General features: G+C 45.3%; 1 protein-coding gene across 5 annotated transcripts in view; it reads right to left on the bottom strand.

Annotated features, from left to right (window-relative positions):
• Positions 1–3,903: 3,903 nt before the first annotated feature.
• Positions 3,904–22,232, bottom strand: part of ELMO1 (engulfment and cell motility 1) — a 469,444-nt gene continuing 451,115 nt past the window's right edge. For all 5 annotated transcript variants that reach the window (XM_053661620.1, XM_037126577.2, XM_037126578.2 and 2 more), the window contains 3 exons: positions 21,230–21,312; positions 11,037–11,114; positions 3,904–5,315 (listed from right to left, as the gene is read on the bottom strand). In XM_053661620.1, the coding sequence (XP_053517595.1) occupies positions 5,115–5,315; positions 11,037–11,114; positions 21,230–21,312 (362 nt within the window). In that variant the 3' untranslated portion in view covers positions 3,904–5,114. The remainder of the gene's footprint in view (positions 5,316–11,036; positions 11,115–21,229; positions 21,313–22,232) is intronic.

The raw sequence follows: 22,232 nt of genomic DNA, 5'->3' as shown, positions 1-22,232 counted from the left end.
CTCCGCTCACAGTAGGTGCAAGAACTAGACAGCCCTATGTGGGGCAGAAAGAATGATGGACACGGCTGCGCTCTTCTGCCAGCCTTGGCCACGTGCTCCTGGGGCACCAAGTATGTAGCTGGCAAGTACGCATGCGCCAAGGTCCTGCCTTGCGCTGGCTCCTGGGGTTGGCCTGCCTGGTTCCTTCTCCACTTCGGCTTTGTGTTCTGTGGTCATAGTGGCTCTGCTCCAAATGTAAACAGAAAAAAATGCAAAATCCAGTCTTGAGAAGGAAAGGCCTCACTTCTGGAAGAGCCAGTAGTCTGTAAGGGGGCAAGTGCCGGGCAGCTGTTGATGGAGAAACTGTGGGTGCTCCTGACACAAGGCAGACACCCAGTGGCACCCACCTAACAGGTGAGTGACAGCTCTCTTTTGTGTGTGCAGCACCTCCTCACAATCTCTGGGTATGTGATTTGGAATCATACCTTCTTAAAGAGCTCTCCTGGCAGCTTTTGGGGACCACAAGTGACCCCAGAGAAAAGGAGGAGGTGGCTAAAAAAGTTGACTGAGAATAAATATTTCCAAAGAACAGAGATAGACCAGGAAGAGAAGAGTTGACTGAATCCAAGATAAAACAGTCAGGTTTGTAGGGCATGTTGTGAACAGAGATCTCTTAAATCTTACAGCCGGGATAAGACCTTATAGATCCCAGGTGGAAAACCTAGAAGAACAAACTGATGCAGCCGTGGAGACTTCTCAGGTGTGAGGCTGAGCAAGTGAGGCATGAGCTTGAGGACCATGGTGGGGACGGGGGGACCCCAAGCAGGCCCAGGCATCAGGGCACAGCTCAACAGGGCTCACAGAGAAGCATAATATTTTAGAGATAAAGAAACCCACTAACAAAATGTGGGGGCCTGTTTCCCCATCCAAGAGAGAAATGTCAGGTCCCAAACTGGATCACGAAAATGAACCGCATGAGCATCAGAGGTCGCAGGGCCACCATTAACTGTCCTTTTTTGTCCGTATTGCCCATGGGATCAGAGAAAGCCTCCTCAGACCCCGACTCAACCCTTTCCTCACTGTGTGACCTTGGAGAGTCACCTAAATTCCCTGAGCCTTGAACTTCTCTTCTGTGAAGAGAGTAGCACTACCAGTCTCCTGGCGGGGCTGGGAAGAATGATATACTGCAACAGGGGCATTTAGCCCATGTCTGCCACCGGGTGGTCAGGAAATGGCAGCTAGAACCACACAGGGAGTGCTTGTACCGTGTCCAAGAGACTGGTACAGTGATGTTACAGAGACTTCCCATCATTCCTGGCACTACATGAAATACCCCTTAGCTTCTAACCTTGCTCCTACCACCTGCCTGACTCCTGCATGGTGACTCAGTTCCCATGTTTAGCTCCACTCCTGCCAGTTGGACCACTGATCCTGGTTTTCCAGGTAAAACCCAGGGTCTGGCCCAGTTGTTCAACATCCAATACTATCACCTGGGAAGGTGGGGGTAAGATTTGCATAGTGAAAATAAGGCTTAATAGTAATGCGTGAGAGAAAAGTGAGCATTATAGAAACTGTGAGGTCCATGTGTTCAGCCTCCAGCCTGGGAGATTTTTGGCAACAAAAGTTCCACCTATGGGAATTTGCTACATACTATTGAACTTAAAAACACGAGTTAATGTAATCTTTCAACAGTTGTTATAAAAGGTTCTACAGATGTTTTACAAAGTAGGAAGTAACTGACTTGAAGACTCACTGCCAGCAAGTTAGAGCCGGAATGGGGCACAGACAGGGCTTTACTTCTGCCGGGAGTCCAGCCGTGCCCAGCCCAGCCAGTGTTTTATGTTAGTCTCCAAGGTGGGCATTCTAGAAACCCATGGAAACAGTAAAATGTATCCTAAAAGCATAACAGCTGCAGGCCCAAAGTTTCATATTTTAGGCAAGTCTTTTTCTACCCAGAGGCCAGTCAGTAAGACTTCACATTATGGTTCTGCACCGATGGGTAGATCTCTGCCTTCTGACCTGCAGCTGAGCCCTTTCAGGATCCTGGCTTTTGGGGGAAGACCCCAGCTCTCTTCTCAGGTAGCACACACTGGAGCCTGCCCTCCATCCCTACCTGAGTGGCAGAGCCCTGAGGCCTGCCGAGACCACCACATCCTGGGGAGGCCCCGGCTGCAACCATGGGCTCAGTACTTCCGATTCCAGTTTTGTCTGTACAGCTGACACCTGTGGATTTCATGTTTTTAACACAAGCTCAAGTCAAATAATTGAAAATCCTTTTTACTGCATTTGTGGATTTTGTTGCATTGAAAGTAATCTTTGGGGGAGAGTGTTTCAAATACTGTCAGGCTTTGGATTTGGGCATGGAAGGCGAGGCAGGGGCATTTACTTACTGAGCGCTGAGTGTGGGTTTGCAGCCACCTGTCTCCAGCCTTCTGAAGCGACACCATTTCCACTTGGTGAGGTGAGAGGCTCACAGCAGTTCAGTGACTGGCCCACAGTCTAGTTTCTTTGGAGAAGTCCAACAGTCTCGCCTTCGCCTCATTACCATTTCTGAGAACCTGCTGCTCCTTGCCTCTTCCAGATGTTAGAGCACAGCCCGGTCATCTGCTTATTCACCATTCCAGAAACTCAGGATTCATTGGCGCGCCTCTTCTCTCTCTCTCAAAAGGCAGTGCATTCTGCCCTCTCAGTACTTTTACTCCCCTCCCCTCTTCCCTTGCTTGTACCAGTCGGGGCTCAAATGGTTCTTGCTTGGGAACACCGAACAGTGAGACCACACTCCCAGATCTCACCTGTCTGCGGGAGCGGGTCCAGGGAGAGCTAGGATGATGCTCTCTGTAGAGTCCCGAGAGGGCTAGTGTCTACGAAAGCAAGAGTTACAGAAGGGAGAGGGGCTGGTTCTTCCCAGCAAGGGTCATAGGACAGATCAATCTCTCACACCCAGAGTTCCAGGACCTCAGGTATCTCGGTCCAAAGAATTCCTCTTTGCATGGACAGTGTCCGAAAACTCCTAAATAAAAAGTGGTATGATTCTGTCTGCTTTCTTTTACTGAACACTTACCACATTTATCGTGATTGTGGGCAGATCGACACATGCCCCTGACATGAAAGACATGCAGTTAACGTCATCGGAGTTTAACGATCCAGGAAGCATCCACTCCATGCTCAGGCGTGTGTGTACTTCCTCCGGTGGAAGGCATAGTCACCTGTGCATTACTACAGATTGTAAAGGACTTATTTTCCCCTGCAATTTTATGGAGAGCCTGAACCACGTCATTGCGACTCAGGTCAATCTGTAATTGACATCTTGGTGACAATGAACAGCAGTGACCTGTAGGCATCTGACACTTCTGCTGTGGTGGCTTGCGCTGCACCATGCTCAGTTCTGCAAGCTTGGACCTTGCTGACACCTTCCCTCAAAGCTGATGATCCAGACATGCCTCCGGAAGAACTAACCTCCAAAACACCCTCACTGGGCTCTGACCCATGCTTTATTAATTCATAGTGAGATTTATTTAGTGCTGGCTTAACTTATTTCTCATCTATGGATTTGCATTCTTTTCCATTGCTCCCTTCCAGTGTGAAGTGTTTAATTCGGTCCGTTCTACATGTTATAAAGTGGCAAGGAGACAAACATAAACGAGAATGTCAGGGTCAAAGGCCACAGTGCACAGATAATATTTTTACACAGTGGGTCTGATTTTCTCCATGAGTTTAGATGGTCTTCCTAGAAGTAACATCCTTTACTGATGCTCAGAGCCCACGGTGACCAGCAAGGCTCCAGAGTCCCCTAATGGGCACAGGAACCGCTTCTGCGGGTCTGGGGTGGGGCCAAAGATGCTGCATTTCTGACAGGCTCGCAGGCGACCCTGACGAATGAACAGCAAGAACTGAAGTCACCACAGTAACGCACTGGCTCCCCAACTCATCACAATTAACTTTATTCCACAGCATGTTTAAGGGAATGTTATTCTCAGGAAGATGTTTAGGATTAAAATAATTAAAAAAACTGGAAAGTACACACATTTATGTATCTCTTCTTTTCATTAAATATATATCTGTTTGGCAAAAAAATGTTAGACTCTTTTGTACAAAAACAAAGCAAAAAAACCAAACCAAACGATCAACCAACCCCAAACCCTTGCAAACTGTCAACACCTGTAATAATTACAATGATGTAAACTTGGACGTTTCACACCTTGACCATCCTGTGGGACCTGTGTTGCAGCAGAAGTGCCCCCTGCCCCCACCCAGGAGAAGGTAACACCGGACCCTTAGCTCGCAGCTGCCTGTCGCAGAGGCAGGTAGGTTTTGGATATTATATTAGAGATGGAGCATGATGACTGAGTTTACCTTTTGTGCTTTCAGCTAAGGGGCTGGGAGGGTGTGTGAGCATGAGGAAGGCAGGTGCAGGTTGGGGCGGGGGGAGGAAACCCAAGACTGGCTGGTGAGGAAAGGAGGCTGGCCAGGGTCACAGTGCAGACATGAAGTGGGCATGGGACCTGTGGAGCGTGTCTGGGGACCCAAGGCTGGCAAGAACTAGGACAAGGCAGCGACTGCTGCTTTTGGGACCAGAAAGGAACAGGGCAGGGCTGAGGCCAGAAGGGAAGAGGGAGTGGATTTGAAAGCAGATTTCAGTTCACATGGAACTGGTGGTGTGAGCTGACTGTAGGGAGAAGGGGAATGAGGAGGTGGTGTTTCTTCTTCTCAAGTAGTTAGGCTGTTTCTTCCAGACACCAGCTGTGCTTGGGGCTCTCCCTCGGTCTGGCAGCTGGTTGGGGGCAGCCTGGCACTGCTGGCTTTTACACGCCAGGAGGGGAGGACATACCAGCGGGGGAGCAGGACGGGAGGGCCCTTTGGCTCTCTGGACGGTGGTGGGTTTTGCTCTTGTCCCACCAGTAGACTGCAGCAATGGGAAGTAACCTAAAGCAGTGGCATCTAGGAACAGAATCAGGGCGGTGAGCCAGATGTCAGGTAGGGGCAGAAAAGTGGCGGGACTAGAGGCGAGGCCCCAGGAAGTGTTGACACACAGCTTCCCTTCACAAGAGGATTCCAAGGCGCTGGCGTGTTTCCCTTCTCCTCTCCTGCTAGCTGGGTTTCCCAGTTTTGGAGGGGTGGCTTTGGGGCCGGCCACTTCAGTTACAGTCATAGACGAAGTCATAGTTGCTGGGCTCCTTGGGGATGGGCGGGGGGGCGTCGGGGATCTGAATGTTCTCCAGGTCCAGGAGGCGGAGCTTGATCTCCATGCTGAGCAGGGTGTCCAAGTCATTCCGAGTCAGCTCACTCAGCATGTCCTTCCCCAGCAGCGCGTTCAACCCGTCCGTCCAGATACAGTACTGGTGAGAAAGGAGGTGACAGGGGTCACTACTGATGACTACTACTTTAAAGACTACTAACAACAGCTCACACTTAGTGATTACTCCACACCTGCTCGGCTCTGTGCTGAGTACTTTGCCTCCATCACTATTTATAACATTCACAACATCTCTGTAAGGTTGATATTTCTGTTATCGTCTCTGTTTATGAGAACTGAGGCACAGAGGAGTTCAGTAACTTGCTAGTATGTGGAGTGGGTGGGATTTGAACCTACGCAATCAGACTCCAGTGCCTGTGCTCTTCTGTGCAAAAAATGCCTCCCTACGTGGGAGCAGGATTGGAGTTCCCCACGACTGTGCAACAGAATGTCTCTAACAACCCTCCCGTGGAGCTGTCATTTTAAGGTATAGCTGGAATACGTTCCAACGCTCCTGGATGAACTCTCAGGTCAGGCCTGCTTCTTTCCTGACTCCCGGTATGGTTCCTGGCCTAGTAGCCCAGCCCTGTCCCCTCTGATTCCTGGCACGTGTGAGGACAACCCTGTGCCACCCGGGAATCAGTGGTAGTCCTACCTTTCTATTTCTTAGCAAAAGGGCTGGAGGGGAGCCTTCTGCTGCCCAGCGTCTGGTAGACAAAACATCTACAATTATGGGATGGGCTCAGTGGGTGGTGTGTTGGCCTGTCGGGGACCTCTTCCCCTTGGATCTTCTGCTCCCAGGGTTTCTCTCCTCTAGGTCTTTGGGGCATGAGGACATCATCTCATTTGGAAAGCCCTCCAGGGCTGCCCACTAAGTATTCGGTTACCCCCTCTCACAACAGGAATCGCGCCCTTTGCCTCTCCAGTAGACTGTGACCTCTGGGAGCAAAGGCGCTGGGCCTTGTTCACCTGAGGACCTGGCCTGCCCTTGGCGGCGTCCCTCCCGGAGGCTGGGGTCCTGCCACGACTGGTTGTGGTGCTGCGATGCCCGGCGAGAAGACTCACCGCCGCTGCCGGCGCCTCAGACAACCACGTGCTCTGCTGATGTGTCAGGCTGTCCCAGGCTGTACAGGACCTCAGCAGCAGTAACTGCTCTGTCCTTCTTGTCCCACTGGTCCTCCTTCTAGCATGAGACTCCCCCCTCTCCTTCCCTCCCTGTCTCAAGTTGCAATTCCAGACCCTAGTCCTCTTGCCTTTGGCACTGTGATTACCAGAATATATAGCAGATGTTGCCACAAGAGGGCTACAAACCTGAGGTTGTAGGGATGGGATGGAACCCTCCGTGATGCACATTGGTGGCACTGCTCTTTAAGCTGAGAGGGGGCGCCATGGGCGTGTTATGAGGCCAAGTCTGTCCGCTGCCACCCTGACCTCTGGGGTTTCGCTTCTGCCCGGGCTCTGGGAGCTTGGCCAAAGCTTTGAACCCATCTAACGTTAGCTCAGTGCTTAGGGTGTTCTGGAAGTATTAGTGTCCTCATGAATACTTTATATGGATTCTGAACACACCTGAGCATTCATTGCTTTATAGCATAACTTTAATAAAAATAAATACCTAGGTCCCACCCTGGAGATCCTTATGTTATAGATCCCGGGAGAGGAAACTTGATGGAACTGGACAGCACTGTGCTAGGGGAAATAAGCCAGGTGGTGAAAGACATATACCATATGACCTCACCTATACGAGGAACCTAATGAACAAAATGAACAAGCGAGCAAAAGAGAACCAGAGGCAGGGAAACAAGGAACAGACTGATAGTGACCAGAAGGGAAGGGGGAGAGAGATAAGGGTGGAAAGAAGGGGCAGAGTCTGGTCAAAGAACATGTATAAATGACCCACAGATGTGGACAACAGTGTGGGGATTATGGGAGTGTGGGGTGGGCTGGAGTGGTGAGCTGGGCAGAGGAGGGCAAAGGGTAAACATTGGCACAACTGTAATAGAACAACAAAGAAAAGCTCCCAGCTATGTGAGCGGTGCTTTCAGGTATGTGTACCACGGAGCTCTCTGCTCCCCGAGGCCCTTCGCAGGTCTGGCTCTGTCTCATTGTGATTTCCCAAGTCCGAGGATTACTGCTCCTCTGTGCGGCCTTCCCAGTGCTGGCCAGCTTCCAAATACAGATTAATTTAACCCGTGGGAACACTTCTGTGGTGCTTTTCTTTTGAGAGGCAGCAGGCATAGAACATTTTATTTAAAAAGTACATCAACCAATAAATAACTCTGTGGTACTGAATCTGTGTTGGAAGTATCAGTAGAAATGTATGATGCATTTTGTCTTTCCAAAAAATCATAACTCGCAGCTCTGTTCACAAAAAACCTAAAAGTAATGACCAACCAAGTGGTAATGGACACACCCAATGCCCAGATTCTGGTTGCTACACTAAAAGGAACCAAAGCTCCATGAAGAAAAGGCAGGGAACATATGAGATGAGCCTGGGATATTGTGTCTTACCACAGTGACTCGAAATTATCAAAGACATCCGGGTCCTGTCAACAGGACTCAGGATCCAACAAAGGGTGTTACCACTTTCTCTAGATAGGGACACTGATGAGGACAATGACAGTAACCTATGTTTAAATGTTTATACTCGATCTTAGCCAAAAGGCCAAGAAGCAATATGTTTAAATGTTTAGACTTAAAAATATGTTTATATCCATTACTTCATAATGATACTCAAACACCCAAAACACCTCATCAGTCTCCTATGGAAGATGCTCATTATTTTGAAGGTAAAAGAAACCAAGTGTATATCCTGTTTGTGATGTCTACATTGTATAACCTCAGGGTAGTCAAATGGTCAATAAGGCCATTTTCTGTTTATGTAACCTTCCCACTTAAAATGAAGAAGGAAGGACAGATTTGGGATATTAACCTTTTGCAACCTCTATTGGATCCAGGGATCTAGGCAATAATAATCATCAATGGCTGCTAACATCCACTGAATGAGAGAGAACCAGACACTGTGGAAGAACACGTCTCCGCTGCCCAGAGTTGAGCCTGAGTTTGAGTCATCATCTAATTATAACTTAACAGGAAACAGAGAAGATGGATAAACAAGTGACACACGTGCAGTCTACAGCAGGGAGAATAACACCCTCCTTTCCAAGAGGACCCTGTCCAAACCCTGGAACCCATGCGTATGCTGGGTTCCATGGCCAAGGGCACAAAGGCTTCTAGTTAGCTCATCTTGAAACGGGGAGATTATCTAGCATTGTCCATGTGGGAATGTAATCACAAGGGTCCTTAAAAGCGGCAGAGGGAAACAGAATAGGAGTCAGAGAGTGCAGTGACAGGCAGAAGGGGACCTGACTATGGAGGGAGATGTGAGGATCTGACCCAATACTGCTATTCACGGATGGAAGCCACGAGCCAAGGAGTGTGGGCAGCATCTAGGGATGGAAAGGCCAAGGAAACGGATGTTCCCGCGAGTCTCCAGAAAAGAATTTGGCTCTGCTGATAACCTTGAACTTAGCCAAGAAAGACCTGTATCAGAACTGTGACCTATAGAATTGTAAAATAATCAACTTATGTCATTTTAAGCCTCTGAGTATGTGACAGTGTGTTACAGCAGCCACAGTAAAGTAATACACAGAATTATAATAAATAAAATCTAGACTAGTGGTAATGTTACCAGACAGATGATGTTTTTTAATGAATAAATTTCAATTAAAGCAAGCATGAGCACATGCTCCCAAGGAACTGGGGGGCTCAGAGGGAGAGAGAACCAATGGGTTCAAGCACATGTAAGAAACTTGTTAACCAGCTGTATGGATATTATGTGGATTCTGATCTGAACAGAGCAGAGAAGGGAAACACACAAACCAGTCAGCTGGAGAAATCTGAAAACTGACTGCACACGGTGGTGGTATCAGAGCATTACAAAATTGGGTGGTAGTACCGCAGTTAGGTTTCGAAATGGACTGTTTATTATGTAGAGATGCGCATAGGAACACTTACAAATAAAATGGTATGGGATCTGGACTGGCTTAGCAACTAACCTGGGGAGGTAGCTGGGTGCGGGCGCTAGAAATGAAACCAGACTGGCAGCGAGTCGGTCACTGCTGAGGCTGGGTGATGGGAACAGGCGGGATACTGTAAGTCCAGGTCCTGCTTTCTTTCTTCTCTCTTCCTAGCCTCACAGTCAGGAGCCAAAGAGAAGGGGTTTCTGGAGCCCTTTCAGTTCAAATCCCAGCTCTGCCATGTACTCCTTGTTTGACCTTGGACAAGTGTCTTAGCCTCCCTGTGTCTCAATCCCCTCCTTAATAAGATGGAGATACTACCAGCTTGTTGTTCTGGAGTTTTAGACGAGAATTAAGTGAGATGAAGTACGTAAAGCATTGAATAGTTGTAATTACTGTTTACTATTGTTGAGCTACTCCATTCTTGGAAATGTCTCCCTCCTCATTTATAAACGAGGACATCTGCAGTACAACTTTCTGTCTTATGGGGTGATGATGCCAATTAAACGAGGCAACAGACGTGCAGGTGGTCTGGAGCCATCGAAAGTGCCCACAAGCATGCGGCGTTTCCTCCCCACTGCACCATGGGGGGCAGGCGCGAATGCAGACGCGGCAGTCCCCGGACACTGAGTGTTAAATGGAGTTAACGTGCCCTGGGGAAAACAGCCTCGCCTGGATTTAAATGCCATCCACAGGCCCACTGTGTTTGGTGGTTTGCTCCGCCGCTGCACACATCGTGACTATGCTGGCCTGTGCACAACCACAGTTTTATTTAGAAAGAGAAACAGTAGGACACACAATCTATTTTCAGAAAGATGAAGACAAAGTCATAGCCTTCTGCAAACGAAATGTCAAGTAACACAGAATTCTATTTAAACACCATTCTAAATGCAGGATTTGCATCTAATCTTTCCTCTCTCTTTGGGATGTACAATTTTATTCAAAAGCTTCAAGCCAGTGTAAACCCAATACTGAATAACTTCTAAATGAGCTAAGTCTCCCAGGGGAAATAGGGAACAAGAGTCATGTTTTAGTAAAATGTTCCCTTCCTTTCTGAAAAATGTTTATGCAACCACGCACAAAACAAAAATAAGAATTTCAAGCATGATGTTGGACGCTAGTTTACTGGATAAAAAGTTAAATCAACCATAGCTGCTACTTTATCTTATAAATGCATTTTCTTAGCTTTATGCTAAATATTTTAAATATAGCTGACAGTGTGCCTCAAGAAGAGAAACAAATTATACATATAACAAGATGTCAAAAAGGAATAAAAGCATCTCAAAAATAAAACCCAACACCAGAGACAGCCCTGAACTTCTCAAAGTCATTTAAAGAAACATGGTAGGAAACCTACTCTATCAAATGTCTTCTTTTTTTAAATTGTACTTTTCAATTCCAGTTTACATTTGATATTTTTTTATTAGTTTCAGGTATATAAGATAGTTTCAAGAATAAAGACAAGTTTATCTTGGGGTAATCAGGACCAGAAACTAAATATTCAATGGCATCTCCAAAGATGTAACCAGGGCTGCTTCTTCTCCTGGATTAAGAACTATGCCTTTGCTAAGTCTTACCCCTCCATACATTATTTTTCTTTATCATGGGCTATTAAATGAGCTAGTGAGAAACTGGCAGTTTTCCCATCCCTTTCCAAGTCAACAAGATGTTCCTTTGTTCCTGATTTTTCTCAGGCAGGCCTTTTCTTTTTCAATGAAATTTCTGTGTTACTAACATTTTTCTCCTGCTTGTTTTTCTAGAGAAAAATGTGACCTTCTCTCATAAAATAAACCCCCTGAGACCCTTACCTCATGCTTGTCAGGAGCAATGAAGTTCAGTTGGCAGTTTGAGTCATACAAGATGGAGAAAGCCAGTTCAAGCACCTCCTACGAGAGATCAGAACAAACACCGTGTTCAGGAAAGCTGGCACATTGGTTTTGTAGCTACAAAGGGCTGCGGATTGAATATGGAGGAGGCTCACAGTGCGTCTAGAGAAGCAGCAGGCCAATGAGTTGTCCAAGGCCATAGAGCCCAGAGCTGTTCCTCTGTCTTCTTCAGCATCCCCCTTCTGGGAGACTATGACAAGCTGTAAGCTCCTTCCCAATCAGCAGCACTAGGGCTGCTCTATCTTTGATTCCCCCAAACAGAAAGATGTTTGTAGGAATATACATTTCCTAACACATTGTAGGTAACGAGATTTTGGGTGAGCCATTATCTTTAGGTTACACGTCCATCCCTTGATCTCAAAACTACTGTAGAGCAAAGGCTGCACAAACTCTAGCTTTTACCCTATAGCAGCTCAGGGTGAAACATAGGCTCAATGTCAGAACACCAGGGTTCATTCACTGGTGAGCATCTACTAAGTGCAAAAGGAGTGAGCCACACCCAAAGGACTAAGGCCTAAGTGACACTATCATTTCATTTAGTTGAATGACCTTGGTTTAGACATACTCTGTCATGTCTAATATGTGTGTTAAAGTGCACTTCTCAAATTGTCTGCATCGTGCAATGTTGGGTACAATGATTATCCTACTGGTCTATTCTAGCAGTCAGCAGGATACAACCTTTAGAAGACAATAATGATCACACATCTCAACACCCTGGCACCCCCTAATGTGGAGGGGAAGGGTCAAATGTATCTACATTGGTATGCTGCATCGTTAGGACCCATGGGGTAGCCTTCCTTCCTTCTTCTTGCCTTTATAACCAGCACTGCTCATAACCACCCCTCCTCCAGAGCGGTACCCTCCGTAAGTGCCCACCAGGCATCCACTGCTAGGGGCAGCTTTCTCCCCATCATCATCTGCCTTAAACGCTATCAGAGGACTTGCCTTGGGCCAGTGTCACAGAAGAATGCCACAGAAAGAGATGGAAGGCAGAAATAGGTCTCAATGCCTCCAGGATTCAGAATTTCAGGTGAGTTAGAGAATTTACCCAGAGGGAACTCAAAAGGCTCAGCATCAGCAGGCTGCCTCTCTTGACACAATCAGCCATAAGGCTGTGTGACTCTTGAGGGTTGGTCAGTGTCTAGCTCACTCTTAGCGGTTCTCTCATTAAGATGGAGAGGCGCTTGTTCAAGCCCAGACCCACCAGCATCTCATACTCTTACGGCCTCCTCACCCACCAGGAACAGAAACAGGGAAGGGAAGGAGGTGAGTCACAGAATGGGAACTATTCTGCAAAACTACTCTTCTCTTAATTTTTCGTTTTTCTTCCTTAGGCCTCCACTGAAGAGACGGATAATATTAGAAAGGACCTCACCAAAACAAACAAACAGAAGATAATTTTTCCATTAAGTTTGACATGTCTCTCAGGTCTTTTAGTTTATAATAAAAAAATGGTCATCAGTCCTATTAGTGGTACCAAAACTTGGTATCATCCTCTTAAAAATATCAGCAAGGCAGTCCATATCAAGACCAAGGAATCCCACTCCTGGGGCTATTCCTAAAAAAAATTGAAAAGCAAGCAAAGAACATAGTATATGAAACTAAATACATGTCTTCCCTTCGTTGGGTGAACCATTAAATAAATCACAAATTAGCAACCCAGAGAAATATGTTCAACCAGCTATTCAATATGATACTTATGAAGATCTGATCATAAGTGAAGCAAACAGCAAAAGAATTGGACATTCTTTACATTTGATCACAATGATAAACAATGTCTACCTGTGGACAGAGACTGAAGTAAAATGTGTAACGGAAATAATTATAGTAAGGTTCTACAATCACAGGTAATATTTTTTTCTTTCAAAAAACTTAAAACATTTTTTCAATAAAATTCTAAGCTCTAATTTCACATATTCATGGAAGTTGTTTTTAGATTACAAACACTGTATAAATGATGATTTCTTTGTTACTCTTACTATCATTCAGGAGGGAAACGAACTTACACCTGAGAGACTAGAGAGATGGGGAAGGACAGGGCTTTGCATCAGAACAACCAGTCTGGATGTTACCTACAGCAGAACTAGGGAGCCCTCAGAGGTCAATGGGAAAAGGTGAAGTTCATGACCTGATTTCCGGGCTGACACTGGAGAACAGCTGCTTTGCGCTGCTAATGGACACCTGGGGTGAACACTGCCTGAGCCCAGACTCAACCTCTTGACTTGGTGCTGAAGTCGAGAGAGACCAGAGTGTCAGGGTGGCTGTCCTTGTGACACTTGGTCTTCTGCAGGGGAACGGACAAAGAGAAGGAGGGGCGTGCAAACCTGGGGCTTTGCCCTTCTGAGGCATGTACCGTGGAGATGGGAAGGAGGAGCACCATCCTGACCTAGATTCCTGATGAACGCAGGCAGGAAATGGGAAACTCATGAGCATGTCTATTCGCACTTTAATTTCACTAAAGCTGCCTGGGAGGGGCGGGAGGAATTAATTCTCTGAGCCGAATGCCTGTTTGAAAGGCCGCTATCACTTATAATGAGTTTTATTGATGTCTCTGGCTTGTTGTCATTGAGTCGTGGGTGGAGGTCAGCTCGTCAGCACTTGGAGCAGGGAGGCTGCAGAGCTGGGTGTGATAATACCTCCCAGGCAAATGCTCCAGAAGCTGCCACCTGTCCGGGCTGTCTGGAGGGAGAGAGGCGCCAGGAGGTGTGGCAGTAAGCTGTCATGGATCTGGGGCGGTGTCACCCTCAGGGGCTCCTTGTCACACACAAAGCTCACTTAGACATCTGAGGCTCTGGGGCTGTGCTACTTGCCACCTAAGGTCCTTTACTGCCTATGGATTTAATTCAAGGAAAAATTATGTCTAGGGGCAGCTTATCTTCATCCTCTGTTCCACTAATTCCCAAACCCCATGTCGCTGTGTGGAGAAAGGGCTGGGATGGGGAAGTTCTGGGGACAGAGGAGGCAGGAAGACCTGAAGATTCCCCCGGGCCCAGGACCTCTGACCTGGTACTCTACCCTCTAGCCCTGGAACCAGAGACAAGGTGCGTTGGGTGGGGGGCTGCTCAGAGAAATTCTGGACATGATGGCACCTTGGTTATGGGACTATCATCTTTCAGGGGTCAAATGATGGACTGAATGAATACAAGAGTAGGGTTTTATATAACATATTTTCAGTATACCGCATTAGCTGCCATTCCTTATATTGTTTGGGGGTGACTTGCCTCATTTGGCCATTTTAGCCAGCAATCACTTTGACGATGCTGGTTCTCCCCGCTCTATCCAGGTCATTCTGAGGGCAAAGTATATTGATTAAAGACACAGGATAGTGTGTGCGCGCATGTCCTATGTGGCCTTAGAAACAGTCGTAGATTTCACCTGCAGTACATTGCTGCTTGTCTCCGGACATACGGATTTGAGTTTCTATTTCGGAGGTAAAATTCACTCAGTCAGGTAGTACATAATAACGGTCAGTAATTCCTTCTTTGGGCAACTCTGTCTGGCCCCAGTCCGACCCACTCTCTTTTCTCTGTCCCCATCAATCCTATACTCTGAATTCAATGTTTCTCAATCAGAGACCGCTCTGTGCCAGTTTGCACACTCTTTCTCCCTCCTAAAATGTCCCCCTTCCTTCTCCACCTGGTCAACTCCTTTTTAAAACCCAGCTTGGGTCCTGTTTTCTCCAGGAGTCTTTCTCAAGTCTCCCAAGCTCACCCTGAGTTTAAGTTACCGCAAAAATAGGCAACATTGGGGAGTAACTGCATGTTGACACAGAAGTCTTATATCTACCAGACACCCAGGGCCATAGGCCAGGTCATATTTATCTTTAGATTCTCAGCGCCAGGCACAGACCTGGTATAAAGAACATACTCAATACAGTTGATGAATGAAGGACATATGAAATAAACGTGGATAAAGCCCTTTTGGTTAAGACCAGGGTTTCAGGCTGATGCTAGAACATCAGCTTCTAGTATAATCTGCTTCGTGTTTCAGGCTCACGGATCACACTAGGAAAACAGAAGCTGGTTTCTGGGACACGGTAGGTGGAAGCTTCTCTTACATCAAACATGTTTGTACCTGAATCAGTGAAATGCGGTCAGATCTCTCCTCTGCTGATGATGTTTTGACTGTTTGTAAGCCCGTACTCGGTGGGATACACTCCAGGAATGCCCATTTTCAAAAACTCAGCAATAAATCAACCTCATAAATCACAACATTTGACTTCAGAATCCTTAATCCTTAAACACCCAATTCCCCCGATGGAATTTCCATTCACCCATGACAGTTCAAGTCTCACTGAGACTTGCTCACTCTTGCTGCAAAGAAGCTGAGTGCTGTTTGGGTCCTGAGAAGCCCGCCTGAGGCACTGACCTGTTGACCTTGTCAGACTCTAAGCTGCAGGACTACGAGCTGCCTCTGTCCGGTTCACACTCCCGGCCCAGAGCTCCTTGTCTCCCAACAGCACTGGTGCTGACTGAGCGGACGACTGAACAGAAGAAACCAGATTAGGTTTTCTTGTTCCTTTTTCTATTTTCCGGGCCTTAGACACAGCCCGGGCTATTGGATATTGAATGAGTGAGAGGTCGTGGCAGTCACCAATATTTGCTATTAACGAAGTGTCTCCCTTATGGATGCTGATGTCTCAGTTTGCCTTGCTCGCAGGCAGGCTAATCGAGAGCCCCGGGGCACCAAGAGTCAGAACCTTCTGTCCAGCTGGAAAATCTGTCTGAAGAGCCAGCCACACGCCTCACTTGCTGCCCACTCGTGTGCACTGATGCATCTCCTAGGGACACATTTTGGTCAACTCTCCTTTCCTACCCAGAAGCCCTAGAGGCAGAGAGGAGGGACCTGGAATATTGGGAGAAGGGGTGTGGATGTGTGGGGTTGAGGAAGTAAGTTTTTAGGACTGTGGGTTTCCTTTCTCCCTTTTGATGGTTAGCCTAATGAACCAGGTGCATGAATACTATTAGCATTATAAAAACAAACAATTTTCATGTGTATGCAAATGAATGAGGCAGGCTAGTAGAGATACTCTCTTAGCCCTCCGTACTGCATCCTGGAAGAGCTTTGGGTGGCTGGACATGTGGGCCAGTGAATCCCAGGAAGTAGCCTCCATTTGCAATCCTGTCTATATGTTTATAGCAGTGTGCCCCATTCATCCATCCATTCATCCATCATCCATTCATCCGTCCATCCATCTATCCATCCAACCACCATCCATCCATCCATTCATCATCCATCCATCATCCATCCATCCTCCACCCAATTTTCTATGAGTGCCATGACAATAAAAAAAGGTTGAAGGGGGTTGGGGGGAGGGGGGAAAAGAAAATACAGACAACTGTAATTGAACAACAATAAAATAATTTAAATAAAAAAAGAAGGTTGGAAAATGTCATTTACTTGTTTGTTTTGCTGATCTGTTCTAGGAGCAGAGGAGTCTGATAAAAGAAGGCCAACTCTACCCACACATATCATATGCTGGTATGAGATCATCTCCACTCCTCTTTTGATATTGGTAACTGGGTCTTGTCTCATTTTTTTCTTTAATCAGGCTAGAAGCTTATCAGTTTTATTCATCTTTTCCGTGAACCAAGTTTTTGTTTTATTGATTTTCTCTACTATTTTTTTTTCAGTTTCAGTGATTTGTACTTTAATCATGTATTATTTCTTCTTTTCTGCGTGCTTTTGGCTTAACTTGCTATGCTTTCCTAAGGTAAAAACTTCATTGATTTTTAGCTTTCTTATTTCCTAATATACAAATTTAATACTACAAACTTCCTCCAAACACTACTTTTGCACCATCCCACATATTTTGATAAGTTATACTTTCATTTTAACTAGCTTACAACATTTTGTAATTTCTTTTAAGGCTTCTTTTTGAGCTAAGAATTATTTAGAAGTACATTATTAAATTTCTAAATATTTGAAAGGACTTTATAGCTATCTTTCTGTCACTGACTTATTTAATTCTACTGTGATCTGAGAAACTACTTTTCATGCTTATTATTCTATTAAATGTGTTATGATGTATTTTATGACCCAGAATGTGGTATCACTGGACATTTCCTGTGAGCTTAAGAAGAATGAGTATTCTGCTGTTGTTGTGTGGATCTTCTATTGTTAATTAGATCAAGTTGATTGGTGCTGCTGTTCAGGTCATCAATATCTTTATTGATTTTCTGCCTGTTTGATCTGTCAATTACAGACAGAAGGGTATTGATGCCTCTAGAATAATAATGGATTTGTGAATTTCTCCTTTCAGTTCTATTAGTTTTGCCTTATATCTTCTGATATTGTTGTCCATTCTATTTTTTTAACCTCTCCTAGTCTTTCTATTTAAAGGTTTTTTTTTGTAGAAAACATAGACTTGGGTCTTTTTAAAATCTACTCTGACAATCTGTCTATTAATCTGTGTACTCAGACCATCAACATTCAAAATGATTACTGACATAGTTGATGGCTGCTATGTTTGTAATTCTTTTCTGATTGTTGCATTTGTTCTTTGCTTTTTTCCCTTCCTTCCTTTTCCTTTTTTTTGTTTGCCTTCCCGTTTTCAGTATCCCAAATCCTGTCTCCTGTCTCTTGTGACTTTGCGGTCAGTCATTTCACTACCCATTTGCTATAATCACGTAATACATTGTTACTATTAAAAAGTTATCTTTTAGATGGATTAGCAACAAAAATATTTTTATTTTACCTTCATTTATTCCCTCTCTGATGTACTTATGTCCCTTTTGTGAGATCCAAGTTTCCCACCGATGTAATTTTGCTGACAATGAATTACCTCATTTTTTTTTTTTAATCTGAAAACTCTTTATTTCCCTTTCACTTTGGAAGGACGATTTCACTAGGTAGAGAATTCTGGGTTGGTGGGGTTCTTCCCCAGAACTAAATACTTCACTGTACTTTCTTCCTGTTTACACAATGTCTGATGAGAAATCCATTTCAATTTTTATCTTTGTTCTTCCAGGTGAAGTGGTTCCCCCCCTGGATTTTTCAAGATCTTCTGTTTGTCTTTGGTTTTCTGCAGTTGAAATATGATATGCCTAGGTGGGTTTTTTTTGGGGGGGTACTCATTCGGTTGGGTGTCATCTAAGCTCTTCCTCAATCTGTGGTTTGACCTCTGTCATTCATTTTGGTAACTTCCTGTCCATTATCGCTCCAATATTTCTTCTACTCCATTATCTTTTCTTTCTTGCAATTATTATTTTTTCCCAATTATTTATGTTACACCTTCTGCAATTGTGCCCCAGTTCTTTGATGCTCTATTTTTTTTTCATTTTTTTCCCTTTTTGCATTTCAGTTTAGGGAGTTTCTACGGACTCATCTTCAAGCTCACTAACCCTTTCCTCAGCCATGTCAAGCCTACTGATGAGTCCATTAAAAGCATTCTTCACTTCTGTTACAGTGTTTTTCATTTATAGTCTTTCTTTCTGATTCATTTCTGGAGTTTTCCTTCCTATGATTACATTACCCAGCTGTCCTTTCATGTGATCTACTTTTTCCATCAGACCCTATAACACTTTTAATTGTAGTTATTCTAAATTTTCTATCGGATAATTCCAACATCTGTGCCCAACATACTGGAGTCTGATTATGATAACTGATTTATTTTTTAAGCTGTTTTTTCCTTACTTTTTGGTGTGCCCATAATTTTTTGCTGAAATCCAGACATGTTGTATCAGGTAATAAAAAATGAGATACACAGACCTTCAAAGTGACAACTTACGTTAATTCGGTAAAGAATTGGGCTATTGGGCTACTGATGGAGCTGTAAGTGCCAGAGGCTTCAAATTCCTCCAGTGTGTCTGCTTTTGCCTCTACTACTGACTTTGGGTTCCCAAAGTCCTCCTCCTCAGAGAGAGTCTGTGTCTTGCAGGTCTTCCCACTATACTCCACTATTTTGGTCTTGTTGGTGTGGTGGTGGGATATGGGTGAGGGATAACATTCTGTAATTTTCCAATTAAACCTCCTTCTTTTCGGGGTCTTGTATCTTGTGTCTGTCACCTTCTCAGTTGTTTCTCCAGTGGTATAGCACCCCTCCCCACCCCCTCCTTTTTCCCATGGCTGCAGAGTTTCCTGTCAATTTCCTTGAGGCTTTGACTGCTGTTCATTATGTCTTTCCCACCTCCCAACCCTGCTGTTGAGACTGGAAGGCTAATGGGATTAAATGGTAGAAATTCTCCTCCCCTAGTTGGGAGCAAGGTCTGGAGAACAGGACTTTGTTATAAGAAGGCTCTGGCATATGTCATGATTACTCATCCATTTCTCTTGCCAGAGCCACCTGGAGAGAGGGGATCTTTCTCAGACCTTCAATGGGAGAATTTGCTAGGATTACTGGAGGCAAAGCCCATGTAAGTATGCCCCCAAGACCCGAGTCTTCTGGCAGGTCCGAGAAATAATACATATAAAAGTTCATTTTAATACAGTTCATTTAATACAGTTCACTGTAGGGATATGAGTGACAACTCCCAATCTCTTTACATGTTGGGGCTGAAACTAGGGGTCCCCCACACCTGTTTTACATAATTCTGTCCCCACTCACAGGGCTTGGATCCTGGCAGGCTGCTTTGATGTTCAACTACACCCCTCCTGGCCTTCTCTGGTTGCTGCCAATTTCCCCACAGCATTTCCTGTTCAGCTGCGAGTGTTATATAACCACGGGGACCTCAGATGGAGTTGAGCGGAGCCCGTGCTCCCCAGGACTGTGCTCTGCAGATCAGGGGGTGTTGAAGGAGAGAAGCCCCACAGGAGGCAAATCACAAAGGCTGGATGGAGACTTGCTGCCGTGGTCTGAAAGCTTGTCTGAAATCTGATGAGCTGGAAAATCCCCATTTCCCACATCAGAGAAAAAAGAGAAATGCCGGGTTGCAGGGGGCCCACACACTCCTGGGCATGCAGTTATGTCATTACGCTTGTCAGTTAAGGCATCATATGACAGGGGTGTGTGTGACAGGCTTGACAAAGAAGGAATTCACATGGACTTGACGTGAGTTATCCTTATGTAACTTAAGAAGCAAAAGTCTTGCTACCAGCCTCCTGGGCTGCACCCACTCTCTCAACAACACTTTGTCTTCCTCAACAACACTTTCCCAAGTACTTCCATTTTTCCCTAACCGTGGACACAGGGTCATCCCGTGCAGACCTGGATTCCTGTTGTCTTGCAGTTAGAGATCACGGGGCAGGGAGTATTCACTTGAACCCTGACTGATAAGGAAAATGTATATAAAGGTCATATTTCTCTTAGATACTAACACTGAAAATAAAAAAGCAACCTATTGATTTCTGTGATGTTTTTGGGACCAAGGTGGCTGGGGCACCCAGATCAATCTGGGTAGTTTTATTCATGGATGGGTATTACATATCAGAAGATGCCAAGAGGGATAAACAGAGAACTGGCTCCCTGACGGCTCTTTCGAGGGCAAATACTTCTAAACTGGAGCCCGTCTTTCCAGAAGAAGTCTCTGTACAGCCTCTGGTATAGAACATGGGCCATCATGGTGAATGTCCAGGTTGTCAACTAGGAGGGGAGGGTGGAGACCACTGCAATGTGAAGAGGGTTTAAGCAATGTACCTTTGGGGGAAATTCTCTCCTTGAAGCTGGGTTTGAGCCATTTCACAGTACTTTCTACCACACTGAAGGATATCAGGGCCTTAACTATTTTCTAAAACTTTCTGAATCATTTGGTCTCTGCTTTTCTTGGGCTTCACAGAGACCCCAATGGAGGCTTCTGAGAAGGTGATAGCAGCGGGAGAGAATGAAATAGATTGGGGTGGGAGTTGGGGAAGGGGTAATAGAAACATAAATGGGAGGTTAGGAGAGGACCAGAGAATGTGTGGGTTGAGCAGGGAAGGCTGGAGAGAAGACTGGGTGATAACAGGGAGTAGCAATTCCTAGGGCTGGAGCTAGGCAGGGAGTCAGAGAACGGAAGGCATGGCAAGGATTAAATACATGGTCAATGGAGGAAAAATAAAGCTGAGAGATGTTAAAGAAATCGGGAAGGGAAAAAGGTGTATAAGCACACACACAAGCATTGCTACCCAAGAAGGAAGGCTGGGCCCACTGCTACCTGCATTGTTCCCACAGAACTATCTGCGATCATTGGAAACCTTACCTTGTTTTGTTTAAGGGCACCTTTCTCTTTCATGTGAGGACAGTCCTTTCCCGTCACCACTGCTTTGATGTCTGCCACCGGCACTGGAATTCATAAAAGAAGACAAAAGTAACTTCACCACGTAAAAGCTGAGATGTCAACAAAGAAGGATTAACCATCAAGTCTGCTAGCAAGCTGCCATTCCCAGAAACTGTGGCAAAAGAGAATAGAGTTAAAATGAGGAAGAGAAGTTGGGTAGTGTGCCAGGACGTAGAAACTAAACTATATTCTTATATTCTGGCAAAAAGCAACCCTGGGGAGAAAAAAAATCTATGCTGATAAGCAGCATTTGGTTCACTAAAACAAATAACTTCAAAAAATCCCAACACAGCCATGTGAAAAGTGATGGTATTAGAGGAAGCAGTAATAATAGTATTAGTGGTACCAACACTGATATTCTGGAAGACACTGTGTGCCAGAAGCAATGCCAAGTGCTTCCCATTTATCAGCAGCTCTTGCTGAACTAGCTACATCTATTTAGCTTCTGAGTTTAGGATAATCAGGAAAAGCAGCCTCATCACAGAAAATGCATTTGAATCCAAATAGTCCTGAACTCTGTCATCTCCCTCTCCATCATCTTGTCATTTCCCACAACAATTCTTTGAGGCAGGTTTCATTATCCCTACTTTACAGGCAATGGAACTGAGCTCCAGTAAAGGGAACATTCTTGTCTGATACGGAAACAGTAGCTGGTATTTATTGTGCAGTTGGAGGAAAAGATGTCTCATGTTTTACGCAGGACTTGGAAGGAGATAAAAGAGATGGAAAGGTTTGTACATTTAAAACTTTGCGTTAAAATAATCTGAGAGAGAGAGAAGGCAGTTGGATGGCTTGGAAACTTAAAAAAAAAATCAAAGTCACCCGTCCATCTCCAGCTTCTAATCTTTTGTCCCATAACAGACTGTGAGGTCTCACTTAGGCTCTGTGGAAGCTTTCAGTAATGAATTCCTAAGTAATCAATCAG

This window comes from Artibeus jamaicensis, unplaced genomic scaffold (genome assembly GCF_021234435.1).
Source record: "Artibeus jamaicensis isolate MK-2021 breed Jamaican fruit bat unplaced genomic scaffold, CSHL_Jam_final contig_1016, whole genome shotgun sequence".
Taxonomy (NCBI): domain Eukaryota; kingdom Metazoa; phylum Chordata; class Mammalia; order Chiroptera; family Phyllostomidae; genus Artibeus; species Artibeus jamaicensis.
The sequence above is the reverse complement of the archived record's forward strand: the minus strand, read 5'-3'. Positions and strand labels throughout refer to the sequence as shown.